The 15,188-nt window shown below is 38.5% G+C and overlaps 2 protein-coding genes and 1 long non-coding RNA gene across 4 annotated transcripts; 1 reads left to right on the forward strand and 2 right to left on the reverse strand.

Moving 5' to 3' along the window:
- Positions 1–2,114: 2,114 nt before the first annotated feature.
- Positions 2,115–2,581, reverse strand: LOC113322537. Its single transcript, XR_003347205.1, has 2 exons — positions 2,483–2,581; positions 2,115–2,198 (listed from the first exon to the last, which is right to left on the reverse strand). It is a non-coding gene; the product is annotated as an uncharacterized LOC113322537 (long non-coding RNA).
- Positions 2,582–4,761: 2,180 nt separating this feature from the next.
- On the reverse strand, positions 4,762–8,750 carry LOC113322535 (zinc finger CCCH domain-containing protein 16-like). Of its 2 annotated transcripts, none has more exons than XR_003347204.1 (10): positions 8,436–8,750; positions 8,149–8,347; positions 7,938–8,035; positions 7,737–7,832; positions 7,428–7,521; positions 6,036–6,247; positions 5,826–5,932; positions 5,546–5,767; positions 5,324–5,387; positions 4,762–5,177 (listed from the first exon to the last, which is right to left on the reverse strand). XR_003347204.1 is itself a non-coding variant. In XM_026570642.1 (10 exons), the coding sequence occupies exons 1-10, from the start codon at positions 8,477–8,479 to the stop codon at positions 5,139–5,141; spliced, it is 1,161 nt and encodes a 386-aa protein (XP_026426427.1). In that variant the 5' UTR covers positions 8,480–8,747; the 3' UTR covers positions 4,762–5,138. The 2 variants fall into 2 exon arrangements, 1 of the variants encoding a protein (XP_026426427.1); XM_026570642.1 differs by having other exon boundaries at positions 5,546–5,753; positions 8,436–8,747.
- An 802-nt stretch (positions 8,751–9,552) lies between these two features.
- On the forward strand, positions 9,553–10,107 carry LOC113324531. The gene has a single exon (XM_026572851.1). The coding sequence runs from the start codon at positions 9,553–9,555 to the stop codon at positions 10,105–10,107; it is 555 nt and encodes a 184-aa protein (XP_026428636.1).
- The last annotated feature ends 5,081 nt before the right edge of the window (positions 10,108–15,188 follow it).

The following is a 15,188-nucleotide window of genomic DNA, read 5'->3' on the forward strand; positions in this document are numbered from 1 at the left end:
TATTACCTTAAAACCTAGGTAAATGAGCCCTGCACCATTCAAAATCCTATTGAAAGGCTCTGCTTCCATGATACTGAATGGCACGCCCCCTTGTTTTACGCTTTGGTCTGTAATTTGATTGTAATAACCGATTACAACCCAAACCATATTATTGTGAGCTACTTGTTCACCAATTTCTTCTAAAAAATTCCACGACTCAATTTTAGGTTTATAAAGGCTACCATAAAAAGCAGTTAACAGCCATAGTTATTCACAAAAGTTTGTTTTTATTAGTACATTTATCACGTTATTGTTATTGTTCTCGTAAACAATATCAGAGTGGAAACCATCCACCCAAGCCAAAGCTAAGCCACCAGCTTTGCCTCTAGGATCAATTAGATAAATATTAGGAAAGTCGGAGAGTAATTTTTTCATTAGAGTTCTAGGTGATTTAGTTTTTGAAAGGAAGACCACATCTGGTTTTTCTTCTTCTGAGGATTCTTTTCATACTCCTCTTTTAGATGCAAAACCTAAACCTGCTTTCATTATCTCTTTTTCTTCATCGTCTTAAGAATTTGTTGTTTCTAAATCAAAATTTCTTGTGGGTCTTCTAAAAGCTTTCTTACTCCTCCTTCTTCTATCTCTTCTGGGGAGTTCATAGTCAATGAAGATTTTAACCAATATGGTTCTTTCGCGATTGATTCGGATCCACCTTCGGCTAAGACGATTCCATATGATGAGAATATTGAAGCACTGATGAAGACTGCCAATGAAAGAAGCAGCGAGACCCAGGTTTTCTTCTTTCTGTCTTTTCTCTTAAATCTTCTCTGCTTTGAGCTTTTAATTTTCTGAATTATTCTATGCTCGTTTTGTGATTTCCTGCTATTAGCCTTTTCAATTTGTCATATATAACATAGTAAACTCTGAAACTTAGCTAGGATATACTTTGTTATCATCCACAGTTAACTGTTTCTTTGCACCTTGTTTCTGTTTTAAGTTTTTTGAGACTGTCTGCTATCTGCTTCTAATTCACTGTGACCTAGATGACATTGTCAACTCTGAAAACTTGTTAGACTTTGATCTTGATAACATCTATAACTACCTGATTTAGGCTCAGTTAGTAATTGGTAAGTTGCTCAATAGTAGCTTTTTTCTCTTTAAACCGTGAAAATTGTTGCATGGAATACGCAAGGGTATGGTAACCCGAAAATTCAACAACATTTACAACAAATGATTTTTTCGACTTGGATGGGTTAAAAGACTTAAAAAGAACAAGACATAATGGCTTTGAAATCTGAAAATTAGCGAGGCTTTTTCTGAATCACTATAATGACATTCTGATGCAGGAGCATAATTAATTTTCTTTCTCTTTTTTTAGCTGAGTTTTTTGATAGGATTTAGAGTATCTTTATTTAGGATTCTTATCTAAGAAATCCTAGGATTCCAAGGCTGCCAATACATCAAAATTAACTTTTCTATCAGCACAGTGTTTTTGGTTGTAGACGATGCCGACATGCATTTCAAAATGTGGGGATATTATTGGCCGCATGGCTGTACCATGAATACCATACCTATATGGATGCTGCCGGCATTGTATTTGTGCTACAGCCATGCCGGCACTAAACTTTTTCGGCTGCAAAGATCAACCGTTGTCCTATATGCATTTTGGTACACCCCCAAGCAATTTAGTATCCCCATTAGCAATCTTGTAAGATTTTTCTCTTGTGCAGGCAGTTTTTATTATTATTGAAATGATATCTATTTCAGTTAACTTAAGAACTCTTCATCAACCCTAGTTTTCTCCTTTTCTATTTACTGCACCATAACATTCTTTTCTCGTCACTGGTAGGAGCAAATTTTTATGCATACTAGGATAACACGCACGCACTATGCGCCTGCCGTTCTGTTTATTCCGTAATTTTGTATTTTTCGTGTATAGCCTAGGAGTTAGAGGCTCTAATTCCACATACCCTTCAACTTATGTCTGCACATTTTGTTGTGTAACACGTTCAAACAGGTGTGCAGCATTGTTGCATGTAGTTGTTGAAGGAAGGTTCAACTTTTCCTTGGCGGCTCGAATACGATCATGCTCGCGTACAGTAGACCTCTGCTCCTCCGTCATGTTTTACCTATGGATGCTTTGTCTTGAATGGCCATCTGCTCTGCAGTCATGTTTGGTCTCTGATTAACAAAGCGAGTTCCAGTAGTTTCCATGTGCTCTGCAGTCATGAACCAAACTACGAAAAATAAGACGTGATTTTGGGATCAAAAGAGTGTGAGAATCAGGTGGCATTCATGTGTAGTGATGTTTCTCGGACGAAAATTCAAAGCAACCTTATATTTCTAACAGTGATGTCTACTACACATTGTCGGTGAAAGTTATAGGACAATTGTTAGATATTCATGCCTTGGTGACCCTACAATGATCTGTTTTCTCCCACTTATGTTCAGAGTAAGACTAATAACGATTGAATGAAAGCTATTTACTGTAACTCTGAAATACCTTTTTTTGTCAATTCACCAATTTGATTAACTAAACCACCTTTGTTTTTGAAGTAAATATGATAAGCTAAGAATACAACCATATCATCCAAACATTTTCTCTCTAGGCAACCCATTAATAGTATCAATGACAGAAGAAGAGGACACCCGATAATAAAAATTCAGGGGAATAAGGTGGGTTTTGGCGATGAACCCTGTAATACACATACACTAATTCTTACAATCTTTGGCAGACAGATGATTTAGCATAACCTTAATATCTAAATTCAAGTTAACACATTTCAAGAGGGAAAACAAACAAAAGATAAAACATTTTCTTTTAGAACCCAATGTGCTAAATATGCTCCAAACATAATGAAAAAGAAGTACGTACCTTGGAGGTAAAACAAAGAAAGCGCCAAAACCCAATGTGCTAAATATGCTCCAAACATTTTCTCTCTAGTAAATTTGCACGTGCGATTCCCCTGCAGTTTGAACGAAGATTGGACATCTATTTCTGATGCACACAGATCCCTATAATTCAATATCTCTTCGACGTGGGACCACTTGACGTTAACATACTTGCATTTTCTTGAGTTCCCATATGACTTTGATTTGAATCAAAGACGCAAACCCGATGCAGTTGCGGACTTGCCAAGATGTCCCTCCGTTCTAAGACCTGTAAAACATAATTTTGGATTGTTGCTAGCAAACTAACAATTTTCTTCTGCAGAAGTTCCCCTTTGAAAGCAGTACACTATTTGTATCCATGCACTAAAAGACCACCAACTAACATCCATAAATGTAGTTTTCTTTCTGCACTCGAAAAGTACCTCATAATCTGTAACATCAAAGTTGCAATCAATACACCACTTACGTGGTTAAATTCAATTGCCACACAAACTACCAAAAGGTCAAAGCGATTTGGTTGTTTTGATAAAGCCTAATACACACCAATTTTTTAAGGTAATGGAATGTATTAAAACGAATTGAAAATGATCTATATTTAATGGTTGAGCTAAATTATATCGCAATAAAAATGACCGAAGATGAAGTATCAATGAAATAAGAGTTATTTACACTTTTTCATATACGCAATGTATCTATTCTGATCCTACTATAGTTTCTGCTGCACTTTGTCTAACAATAAAAGCAAGCTCATTTGAGGTGCATGGAAATTGAACATCATCTTGCCCAACCCTTCTCTAAGTGAATCAGTTCTTTCTATCACCACTGTTTTATGATGGCACGCCTATAGTATGTGCTTCCCATCTCAAAAATATATAACCACGTGCTGCAATATTCACTTTAGTTATTGTAATCCCACAAATACCTATATCTAGTTTCATAAAACTTGATGGCAAGATGTATCTAAGATACCAAACATCTCAACACGCATTTGCAGTAGCCCATTTTAGACCACATCCACCTTTATGTTACAACTTGTGCATACCCTCAAAGAATCATCTGAAAAACGGAACCATACACAACGAAAACATCCATACCTAAACTTAATTCACATGGAGTAAAACCTAAATGCAAGCGAGCTACTTAATTAAGGTTCCAAAACATTGTTTGTTCCAACTTCCAAGTCCAGAATGAAAACTGGTACACGAAATAATACGAAAATTTGAACTTGCCAGGGGAGATTACTCATACACTGGTACATGGAATCTACTTAGGATGAACCCTACGCTCACTTTATGATATGGTTGAGCCTGACTTAACTCCACCAGTGATCACCTTAACAACAGAGTATGCAATTTAGTTTATGTCATTACAAAATTCAGAGAATATCATTCCCACGAAAGAACATTGAATAAGCATAATCAACTTAAAAAATAAATTAAACTGGATGCCCGGTTGAAAATTAGCGCATTTAGTGGTGGCAAAAGAGACTCCCACATAACCAAGATGATGATTTTCGTTCTGGTATTTTGTCAAACAGCTCAGGTTCAAATTGAAGCAAACATCAAAGAAGAATAAAAATCAGGTAGATCTTAACATACATTGACGATCCAACTTACCTATTTGGAATTCTGGCGAAAAGTTTGATGTTTAAAACCCCAGAGTTGTGAAACCAAATCATCTGAATCAACTCAAATCAGTGAAGATAACGAAATTTGAAGCAGAACCCATTATTTGCGGAAAAAAAAAACTTTATTTGAAATTGATGCATCAAACTTTCGGAATCAGATAAAATTGAAAAAGAGAGCTCAGATTCTCGGCAAAAGTGGTGAATATGTTGCTGGTTTCCGTAAAAAATACGGAAGCAGATAAAGAAAGGACAACATGCCGAAATCCTTATCATGAACGGTCTCAAACAAATCCCATGTTTTAAATCATCTGATCCAACGGACTACATAGAAAGTACACACGGAAAATTTGAGGTCGTACTAAAATTCCCTCTTTTCTTTATATTAGTAAGATTAAGCAACCAAAATCATCAAAATCCACATTAAATGAAATTTCACAACCATTTCAATGTGACGTAAAGTTGGAATTTTACGATTCTATCAGGTTTGGGGAATGGCCTAGGGATTTTGTTTTCCACTGGAATTCAGGGAAAAGCTTCCTGGTTTGTGAGAAGACCAACGAGCAGATGACTAAGTATGTCGAGTATATACAACAAACATGTTTTCCAACAAGGTTCCCCTTTCCGAGCAGTTCTGGATGAATCAATAAATGTATTCAGCAGGAGGTGCTTCTTCTGGTATCTGCATAGCAACATAACACCAGATTTCATAAAATTCCATACAAATTTATCCATTTATATTTTCTAATTTTTGATCATTAACAAAGGAATTTGCAAATCATAACTGCCATGAAATCTCAATAAATAGGAGAAGGGTTGATTTGTCACCTCTCCAGGAGTCCACTCCTCCTTCGACCAAATAGATGAATTCACAGAAACACCTCCTGTTTTCCTGACATCCCAGAAGTAACGAGAAACTTCAGAGTTCAGTTATTTAACATCCAAGTAAATCAGAAATAATCATTTAAAACATGAAATCAACAACGCCTCCTTAACGGATATAGACAGCGAAACAAAATTGACAAACAAAAAGATAGAGGCAAATCTCACATAGATGCTTGTGCAAGCATACTGGGCACTGGAGATCTAGATGTACTAGATGTAAAGGGTGACTGATTACAAGAAGAACTTGGGAGCTGTGATGTTGGTGGAAAGGGAACTGTGGATGGATTGTTTCCTCTACTCCCAAAACCACTGTTGAAGTTGGAAATGCTGTTACCACTTCCAAATGGCTGCATCGATTTTTGGCCACCTGATGCTGTTGCAGTACAACTAGAAATGAAAAGACAGACTAAACCTTTAAATTAGCATAAGAAGGCAAATAATATACCTTGGTTTCTAAAAATTGAGTTGCTATTCCCAAATCCACCCATATTTTGGTTGGGGTTCTGCAATACACTTGGTTGCCCAAATGTCATATTCGGCGGTGCAGGTTTGCTGTAAAACAGTAACCAAAACACATGAGTAAAATCCGAAGGAGATAATAATTCGTCAAAGATCTACCAAATTTCAAAATGCGACATCGAGTAGGTTGGCATGCCTTAGGATGGGTCCCAAAGAAGTGCCGAGTTGGCTAAAACTTGAGACTGTAGGAGGCACATTAGTCTGACCATTCAATGGTGGAGCACTGAGATTGGTTGTAGGAAATGAGCTTGGTCCAGCAGTAACAGCATTTGATATCACATAAGGATTACGCAATAAGTTCTCAAATTCAAGTATCTTGGTTTTCAGGAGGTTCCTCTCTCTTTCAACCTGTACCAAGACACAGATAGTCGTATAAACATTTAATATTGAATAGAGAGTGGGAAAACCTTTACGTCGCTTCGCATATGCAAAATGTACTGATAACTCGCTATAATAACAATTAAAATAACTTGACACAATGCGGCAATGTCTTAGTTTTCTTCCTCTGTAGGCATCTGAATTGTAATGAAGTGCCACTATAACCAGCATGATTTGTACACTAAAGTTGGTTTCTATTGTGACATGATGTTATCTTATCTACAGGGCCCAAGCCTACAAGATAAATGGATGATTAGAAAATAAGTCATTTCAACTTTCCCTTCATATGTCAAAAGAGCTTGAACCGAATTACTTCCAAAGACCCAACTCCCAGCTCTACAGATTTCCCTTCTAAAGTCCATAGGTAAAGATCCCACTAAGTTCAATATTTTTCGACGTATATCCTAACTCAACAAACAGAACAGTGTTGTAACAGGTGTAAGTTGCTCATTTCGAAGCAGGTCTTTCCACACCCTGTGCCTTCATTGGAAAGCATAAAAGCCACTAAGCATGATCTCTTATACCAACACTAGGAATGGGCACTCAATGTAGATGTTTACATATTCGTATTTGCAGATGCCTCCAGTCAAGTACTCACAAATAAAGTCAAAGCCACTTGGGAAATTAATTATTAACTTTAGACAATACCAAAAAAGCTATCTCTTCTGTATAAGTGGGCATCTCACCATGGCATTCAATTTAGAGGGATGTGCAAGGTGAAAGGTGAATTTCTCAATCTATTCTCTGGTTATAATTTCCTTTCTTCATTCTGATCCAGAGACATTATTCCTACAACTACAGATGATGCAAACATCAATTCCAGTTCAGCGTTAATGGTTGCTGAGGATATATACATCTTTCTAGATGTTCAGCATCGTACTTAAAAACCAATCAAGACTAAAAGACGTGGTTGAAATACGCGAGCATCTCATACAGTAGTATAAACATGACCTGCAAAAACAAACAAGGGTCCCGAGACTGAAATGCTCCCTGTGTGTAATTAGATGATTAATCTTTACAATCTGGTTTTCCTCATTCATTCACTATATGCTACCATGCTACCCATCTTACCCCAGCAGATAACAAGTTTAATAATAATTGAAAGCATTTGAAGCCCTGATCAAATTCTTTCTTATTTTTTGGTACTTACAATTGATGGTAAGGGTAGTCCCCTCTTGGCGTCATCATAAGCAGCCGCACGGATTTCTTCATAGCTAATATCACCGACAATGTCACATGGCCGACTGCAAGAAAAAAAAACGAGGGTTGACCTGTTATTTGGTACTATTACTATATTTACATATAGACTATTTCAAACAAAGGCGAAAACATACATCATCTTCTTTTTGTGGTGCGTCGAATAAACTAAAATGTCTTAAAAGGATCCTAGGCTAATATAATTACATCGAGGCATTAAATAATTATCAGTTGCATGAGAAATAAGGATGAAATGACTAACTCTTTACAGTGGCCATAACAGGTAAGCTTCCAAAGTGGTCTTTCTTGTTGGAAATCCTCAGCAATTTGGCGGTTGCACAACTCTGGATCTGTACACCTAACATATGCATACATCAAAATCAACATTAATTCAGGGGGGACACTATCCAAATTGTAGCCTGAGAAGGAACATATATCAGGAAGGGACAAATTATCAGCTCACTTATGGGTAGCCAGCTGGGTTTGCTTATCATCTTTTCTAGGCTGTGCAGGGTTTGTTGAAGCTGTTGATGAGGAACGATTCCATTTGTTATCAAACGGCTAATCCCAGAAACAGAAAAAATGTGTAAATAAACTATCAACAAAGACTAGCAATCATAAATAAATTTTTCTTCAAAGAAAGGGAAATCAGAAAAAAGGAAGGAAAAAAAAACCTTGAACTGATTCTGATTTTTGGAACCAAAATCAGATTGCACATTTAACTGGGAGTTACTCTGTGTACCGAATCCAAATGGATTTGGTTTTTGTTGCTGCTGATTCGTGTTTGAAGATTGTGATCCAAATTCAAAGGGATTAGGTTTTGATTGTTGTTGATTTGCATGTAAGAAATTACACCGATCACCCAATCGGCAACTGTAAAAGTAAATCAGGAAATCAAATTCATGTTCTTCATGGGGTTGATAATTTTAAGTATAGCCAGAAAACCTCAGAGGTTTATTACCTTCCACGCAAGAAGTGTGTGCAAAGCTCTTTCTTTCGATTCATGTCTTCTCCGCTATGACAAACTAATACCTCGTGAAGAAGCAAGAAAAACCTAATCGAAGACTTGACGCCTTTCTACAGAGACAAATCCGTAGTGGTATTGTGTTGCTTAAAATTTAGGGCAAAATCTTTGGAGGGAAGAAGCAGAGCGGGAGATTTAGGCGTTTTATTTCGCTTGCTTCACACGACCACATTCCCACAGATTAGTCCCGAATTGTTCCTTCCGAGTTCATACAGCAAGGGGAAATTTATTCTTATGCGCATCCTCTTATTTCCAGCTACGTGTTATGTGCAAGTGTAGCCTTCAAGGCGTTCCTGTCGATCAATACGATCGTTTTAAGCATTTATTCGTGGAGGATTTCACTATTCATGAGAATCATGACTATCGGATGTAATTGTAATTTCAATTTATGTGTAAATTAATCCTTTATGGAACACCTCATGAAGAAGAAAAAACTATTTTCACTTAACAACTAAAAATCAAATGGTGGAATCAAAATTTTCGCACCATTCCTGATCTCCTGAATGCAATACAGCGGATCCAAGAGAGGCAATTCGGTCGAAGTTCCAACGAAGATAAGAGAGGACGAAGGGATGATCGGCGGCGTGATGACGGAAAATTCGATAACCAAGTTTTCACGAAGCTAAACACCAATCACACTCGCATCCTAAGGAAGACTAAGGATCGAGAAAACTTAGAGTGGCCTTGGTCCAAAGGAAAGCAGCCACCCCGGTCTGAGAAGTCAAGAAACTACTGTAAGTACCACTGCTTCAATGGACATCAGACTGAAACGTGCAAGAACCTCAAAATAATGATCCAAAAGCTGATTGACGCTGGTGACCTCAAGCAATATGTTCAGAAGGCAGAAAGTGATGATAGGGCAAGATGAAGCAAGCAAGTCCAACTACCCGAGGGTAATCGAGCTCTCAATACCATTTCATGCTCCGAATCCAACGGCCCTTCACTGACTGCCCTGATAGGAAAAAGACTAAGAAAACAATTTGAGGATTACTGCGAGCTATATAAGATTGACGGATTCGAAGTTGACGTGCGCGAAGAATGGATGAACGCGCCGATGACATTCGATGCTGAAGATATCGAAGAAGATATGGAGGACCACAACGATCCTTTAGTTCTCACGTTGCCAGTAGAAGGATGCAACGTCAAGAAGATTTTGATTGACGGAGGGAGTTCAGTCAACGTTCTGTTTTATGATAAGTTCAAACGAATGGAACTGAATGATGAGCAACTGATGTCTTCTTACTATACCATCTATGGATTCAACGGCGCACCTACGAAGCCTCTAGGATACATTGTGTTAGAAGTAAAGGCAGGCCCGATGAAGATCAAAACCCGATTCAGTGTGGTAGACGCTCTTTCTCCCTACAACGCCATCATCAGTCGAAGATGGGTACATAAACTCAAAGGAGTAGAAGCAACATATCACCAATACCTTAGATTCCCAACACCCGGAGGGGTAATGGAAATTAAGGGAGATCAGGTCACCGCCCGAGAATTCCAAGCTCTACAAAACCAACTCAATAATGATCAAGATGAGCAGCGGAAGGCCCGCAGAAACAAAAACAAGGCAACCTCTAAGGATAAGGCAATTGACCTTTATCTCGAATAAATCTTAGGAAAGAGCCTAACGAAGGAAAACCTCGTCTTAACTACCGAAGCAGGTACTTCAATGGCTAAGGGGGATGAAGATCCTACCAAATAGAAATTAAAGAACGTCCCTCTCCTTGGGGAAACGAAGCCTACATTCACACCTGTAGAACCCACGAAGGAGATCAATATAGGGATCGAAGAAAACCTGAAGATGATCAAGATAAGAACTCTAATGGATAAGGAACGAGAAGCGCACATAGACTCAACCATGGCTTTGGTTGAATAGTCTAAACCATCATAAATAATCTCTACAAGTTTCATCTTATCAAATACATGGTGAGGACACTGGGATAGGAGATCATTGAATCTCTCTAAGAACCTATAAAGAGACTCTCCCTCTTGTTGCACACTAGCATTAATTTTCTGCCTAACAGACGCAGTTTTATGCTTAAGGTAGAATTTCATATAGAAAGCAGCAATAAGTTCCTACCATGTTTCAATCGATTCAGATGGTAGGTTGTTCAGCCAGGTCTTGGCTTTATCTCTCAAGGAAAAGGGAAACATCTTAAGTTTCAAGACTTCATCAATAAGGTATTTTATTCTAATTGTCCCACAAATTTCCTCAAAGTCCCTAATATGAAAATAAGGGTTCTCATCATCTTTCCCTAAGAATATAGGGATCGTCTGAAGAATAATAAGTTTTATATCGAAATTAGCCGTAGTGGCTGGCAATTTAATGCACAAAGCTCGGGTGGACCTAGTTGGGAACATGTAATCTTTCAAAGTTGCCATCGCTGGCACAACTGAAGTACTAGGGGTATTTTCCTCATGGAGAGACAGATTCTCAAAACTGAAGTTTCCAAAAACAAGGCTCTCAAAAGAAGAGTCTTCGAGCTCCCCTCTTTCACAAGAAGAACTACTAGGTTTATCACTAATCAAACGACCTAGAGTGTTTCTTTTCCAAGACCGCTCTTTAATAACCTTGGGCATACACTAGAAAAACAAAAGAAAAAGAAATAAATCCTAAGAGGAAGGGAAGTTATATGCAAACACAAACAAGGCTGACTCTACCAAAGCAAACCTAAAGATTTCTAGCAAACAAAAAGCATGATGGCTCCACTTAGATTGTTTCTAGACCAGCTTCTAATCCTTCGAAAGGGAATTCGTTACAATTTAAGCAAACCCCTCTGGAATCAATCCGAGTTTAAGTAAGTTGAATCGAGACGAGGGAAGCTCAATGGAGCTTTGATACCCAAGGCCTCACCGGCATTACAAGGCGGCGTATTCAACTCACAGAAACCATCATGAACTTTGAAGCATGCTTCAAAGAGTAACCAATATTTTCGAATGACTTTCCTATTAAGTTCGTTACCCTATAGGTCTCGTTCTAGTCAAGTTTTAGGCTTAGGCTCGCGTTTGGTTTCGTTTTCCTAAGGAGGGCAAGAAGGGAACGGTGATGAAATCTGAACCCTTATCTTGTATGGCCAGTCCTTGCCCTTTCCTAGGAAATTAAAGCAGTCGTTTTTAAATCCTCAGCATATATGCAAACGAAGGAATACAGTAACTCGCTGACAGGAGATTCACGAGTGTTTCGACAAACTTACCTCCCGTACCAGACGGGGGATGAACCGCTGAAGTCGACTCGGGCCACGACTCATATATCATGTACGAACCCGAGGGGCCGAGGCGATATCGTAATCGTCGTTCTTCTCTGCAAACAGTTTATATTTAAACTACCCTTTCGTAGGGTTTTAAAAAATAAAAATAAAGTCCCAAAGTCCACAGTCCAAAGTCCGAAAATAAAGTCCAAAAGAAAAAGATAATCTAAAAGAAATACTAAAAAAATAAAAAAATATTATCTCTCTCTCTTTTTTTTTAATTAATTTTTATTCTCCTTTTCTTTCGCTCCTTTCGCTTTGCTTTTACTCCAAATCTTTAAGTATTCACCAAAAGCTTTGGCAAATTTTTCTTTTGCTCCAAATTCCAAAATCTGTAAGGAAAAGATAAAAACCCAGAAATGTAAAGAAGAACAAATAAAATAAAAATGAAAAACAAATAAGAACCTAAAAAAAAATCTAAAAAGCTCTATCCCAAAGACAAGTCCGCGTCGGCGGCGCCAAAAACTGATGTGATTTCAAATTGAGTTGTAGTAATAGGTTCGTTGAGACCTGTGAAAGCAATAGATTTTAGATTTAATTTTTAAGACTAAAAATATAGCAAACTTAAATAAAAATGATATGAAAAATATGGAGAAGACTGGGGCTATGGAATCCACTATTTACCAATATCAAAGTGATTTATATTCTCTAATTATAATCATGCAAATCATGTATTCAAATTGACTCTTAATATTGCAATACTTGATTTTTTAGAAATAACAATTGTAGATCGAAAATATGGGACATCAAAACCTTAGGCTAGCATGCTCCATCAATTGAAATGACGATTGTTTAACAAAAACCATTTATCAATTTATTTATCTAGGCAAATAATCATATAATAATTGCATAAATTAGAGATTACCACTTTTCATTGGTAAAATAGCTTCCTCCTTCACCCCAGAAGATGGGTTTAGCTCATCATTGTGTAAACACGCTCAAAATATTTGTTCATTGCTTCAAAGATTGTTTACAAAGATGAAATGGAGAGAAAATATTAAAAACTGAGTTTGCAACAGTTATAAGTGTTACAAACTGAAAAGAACGATAGAACAGAGTACTGTCGCTGATTCTCGACCATGCATGTGTGTCGTTGTCACTGTTGATAAACGACTGTCTCTGTGCGTCTAAAGTTCTTCGTGTTCTTCAGTGCACCAGCAGAAAACAGTTTTCCTGCAACTTGATTTTCAGCTCTCTAATCTCCCCCAAACTCTCCATCACCTCTTACTGGCTCCCATAGACCCTTAAATACTCAATTGGACTGAAAAAAGACCGCATAACTCCAAATAATCCGGCAATCAATGAGAAAATATTCCCATGCAAGATACGGAAATTTTATTCCCTGTTTTAAAACTTCACGCGTCTACAGCTTAAGAATCTCCCTTATTTAACTTCTCCACGCTTCTGCAGAGACCGAGTGCCATCCAAACATGAGCAGCGCACGTCTAACTTGCTGTAATCTCGTGAAAATCTCCTTCCGGTGTACGAATTGCCATATTTTATCTGTCGGAAAATCTAGCCAAATTTAATCGAAACCACCAATCATACCATGCCTGTTACGCTCAATCAAGTCTTCCAATGAAATTTTAGCCATTGAATCACACTATAATCCCTCCAATAACGAACTGAAAACTGTTAGTAATCCCGCCATTTTTATTTTTGAAATGTTGAAGATGAAGTGCCCCTATCCTTTTCTGGGGTGCGAATAACAGATGGGCGCTGCGGACAAATTTGGGTGTTGAGGACAAATTTGGGTGCTGAGGATGAATTTGGGCTACACATAACCTTGGGTGCCCCTTAGCCAAATCTGGGGTCCATATAGCAAATGTCCTCCAGGGGTCCAAATAGCACTTTTTGAGCAACTTTTTCCACACAAGTGTATTTCTCCAAAAACACCTACACAAACATAAAAACACCATAATAAGTACAAAATCAAGCACTAGCAATAGAGACACTGAGGAAAATTCAGACACAAAAATGTGTCTATCATGAAACCATACTGATACCCATCGGCTATGCCCATCATGTCAGCAATGGACGAAGGTGGGTCGACCAGAAGGCTGGCTGAGGTAGCCCCCAAATTCTTTTCCCAGATCTCTTCAACATCATCATGGGACGATAGCTGCATTCTCTGACGAGTGAAGGCATCAGAACTTTTCTCACCGGGAACTTCGGGAGCAGGATTAGGTACACACATCAGGCCTCTCTTCATCAACCAATCAAAGGTTGCATCATCCCCTTCGTGCATCACGGCCTTCTTGAAGCTCTCAGAAGATGCACCAGCGGTGGTTTCATTGCCAGCAACGGACCCTTGTCTTTCAGAGGCTTTCTTGCCTTCGGCTTCTTTAGAAGCGCGAGCTTCAGCATCCTCTTTATCGGAACTATCTTCCCCCTCAGACACCCTATCCTCATCACCTTCGACAACGACATCCCATTCATCATTTGGAGAAAGCAAAGAAAAATCCGAAGCTATCCCCATGGCAGCGTTAATATCTACCGGACCCCCAGCGGAATAAATCTTACCAAAGGAGAACTCTTGGTTGGGGTTTGTTGCTTGAAGATCAATATCTTCGTTCCCTTGAACATGCGTGGGCTCGGTAGGAGGATCGCTCACTTGAGCCTCAGAGATAATGTTCTCACCATCATTCTTATCACCAACATTTCCATCACCTTCATGATCAGTTTCCAACATTTCCATCAGTACGTTCCTCATCATCTGTAACATCCTCATCAGAATTCTCTTCATCGTTCACCGGACTGTTAACCTCGGGAATATCTGTCTCTTCTTCACCAACAGTAAAAGACTGAACGGGACCGATCCTTTTCTTCTTCGAAGCCTAAACAAACACATGATCAACTTCTGATTCCAGGGGAAAACATACATAAACTACACATCATTATAAGGAATTATACCTTGACAGGAGCAACACTCTTCGAAGGAAGAACCGCATCAGAACTCTCCTCTTCATCCGCATCAGCAACATCAATGGTGTAATCGAAGTTCATGCCAGCGAAATTTAGTTTCCAAGGGAGAAGTCACCATAGCGAGATGAAGCACCATCGCGAGGTTGGCTACCAACAATAGGACGCCATCCATGCTGACCAGGCACCCAACCATGTGCCCAAGGACCAATGACTTCAATAACAATGGTATGCCACTCATAATCATGATCGCATTTGAAACGCTCGTTCTTGGGAAAAAGCCTTGGTTTTTCAGATCCTTCGGTACCAGGGACAAACCGAATCTTTGAATCACTTACCTCGCTCAAAAGACGAATCTCGCCAGGGCAACGACCATTTTACGAAGACCCACACTCCAAGGTTTTCAATTCCTACCGTTGACATAGTTTCCGAATGAAGCATTGAAATTTTCAGGAGTGTACCAATCCTTTTCCACTGGGTCAGGGGTATAACAAGTCATTATCATCTCGCCTTTAATCCG

This window comes from Papaver somniferum, chromosome 11 (genome assembly GCF_003573695.1).
Source record: "Papaver somniferum cultivar HN1 chromosome 11, ASM357369v1, whole genome shotgun sequence".
In the NCBI taxonomy this organism is placed as follows: Eukaryota; Viridiplantae; Streptophyta; class Magnoliopsida; order Ranunculales; family Papaveraceae; genus Papaver; species Papaver somniferum.

Excerpts from the sequence above, each read along its gene's own strand:
- LOC113324531 (XM_026572851.1), top strand. The coding sequence starts at position 9,553 with ATGACATTCGATGCTGAAGATATCGAAGAAGATATGGAGGACCACAAC.
- LOC113322535 (XM_026570642.1), bottom strand. The coding sequence starts at position 8,479 with ATGAATCGAAAGAAAGAGCTTTGCACACACTTCTTGCGTGGAAG. Across the intron at positions 8,348-8,435 it reads ACACACTTCTTGCGTGGAAG|TTGCCGATTGGGTGATCGGT; the intron begins GTAATAAACCTC and ends TTACTTTTACAG. Across the intron at positions 5,178-5,323 it reads AGGAGTGGACTCCTGGAGAG|ATACCAGAAGAAGCACCTCC; the intron begins GTGACAAATCAA and ends GTTGCTATGCAG.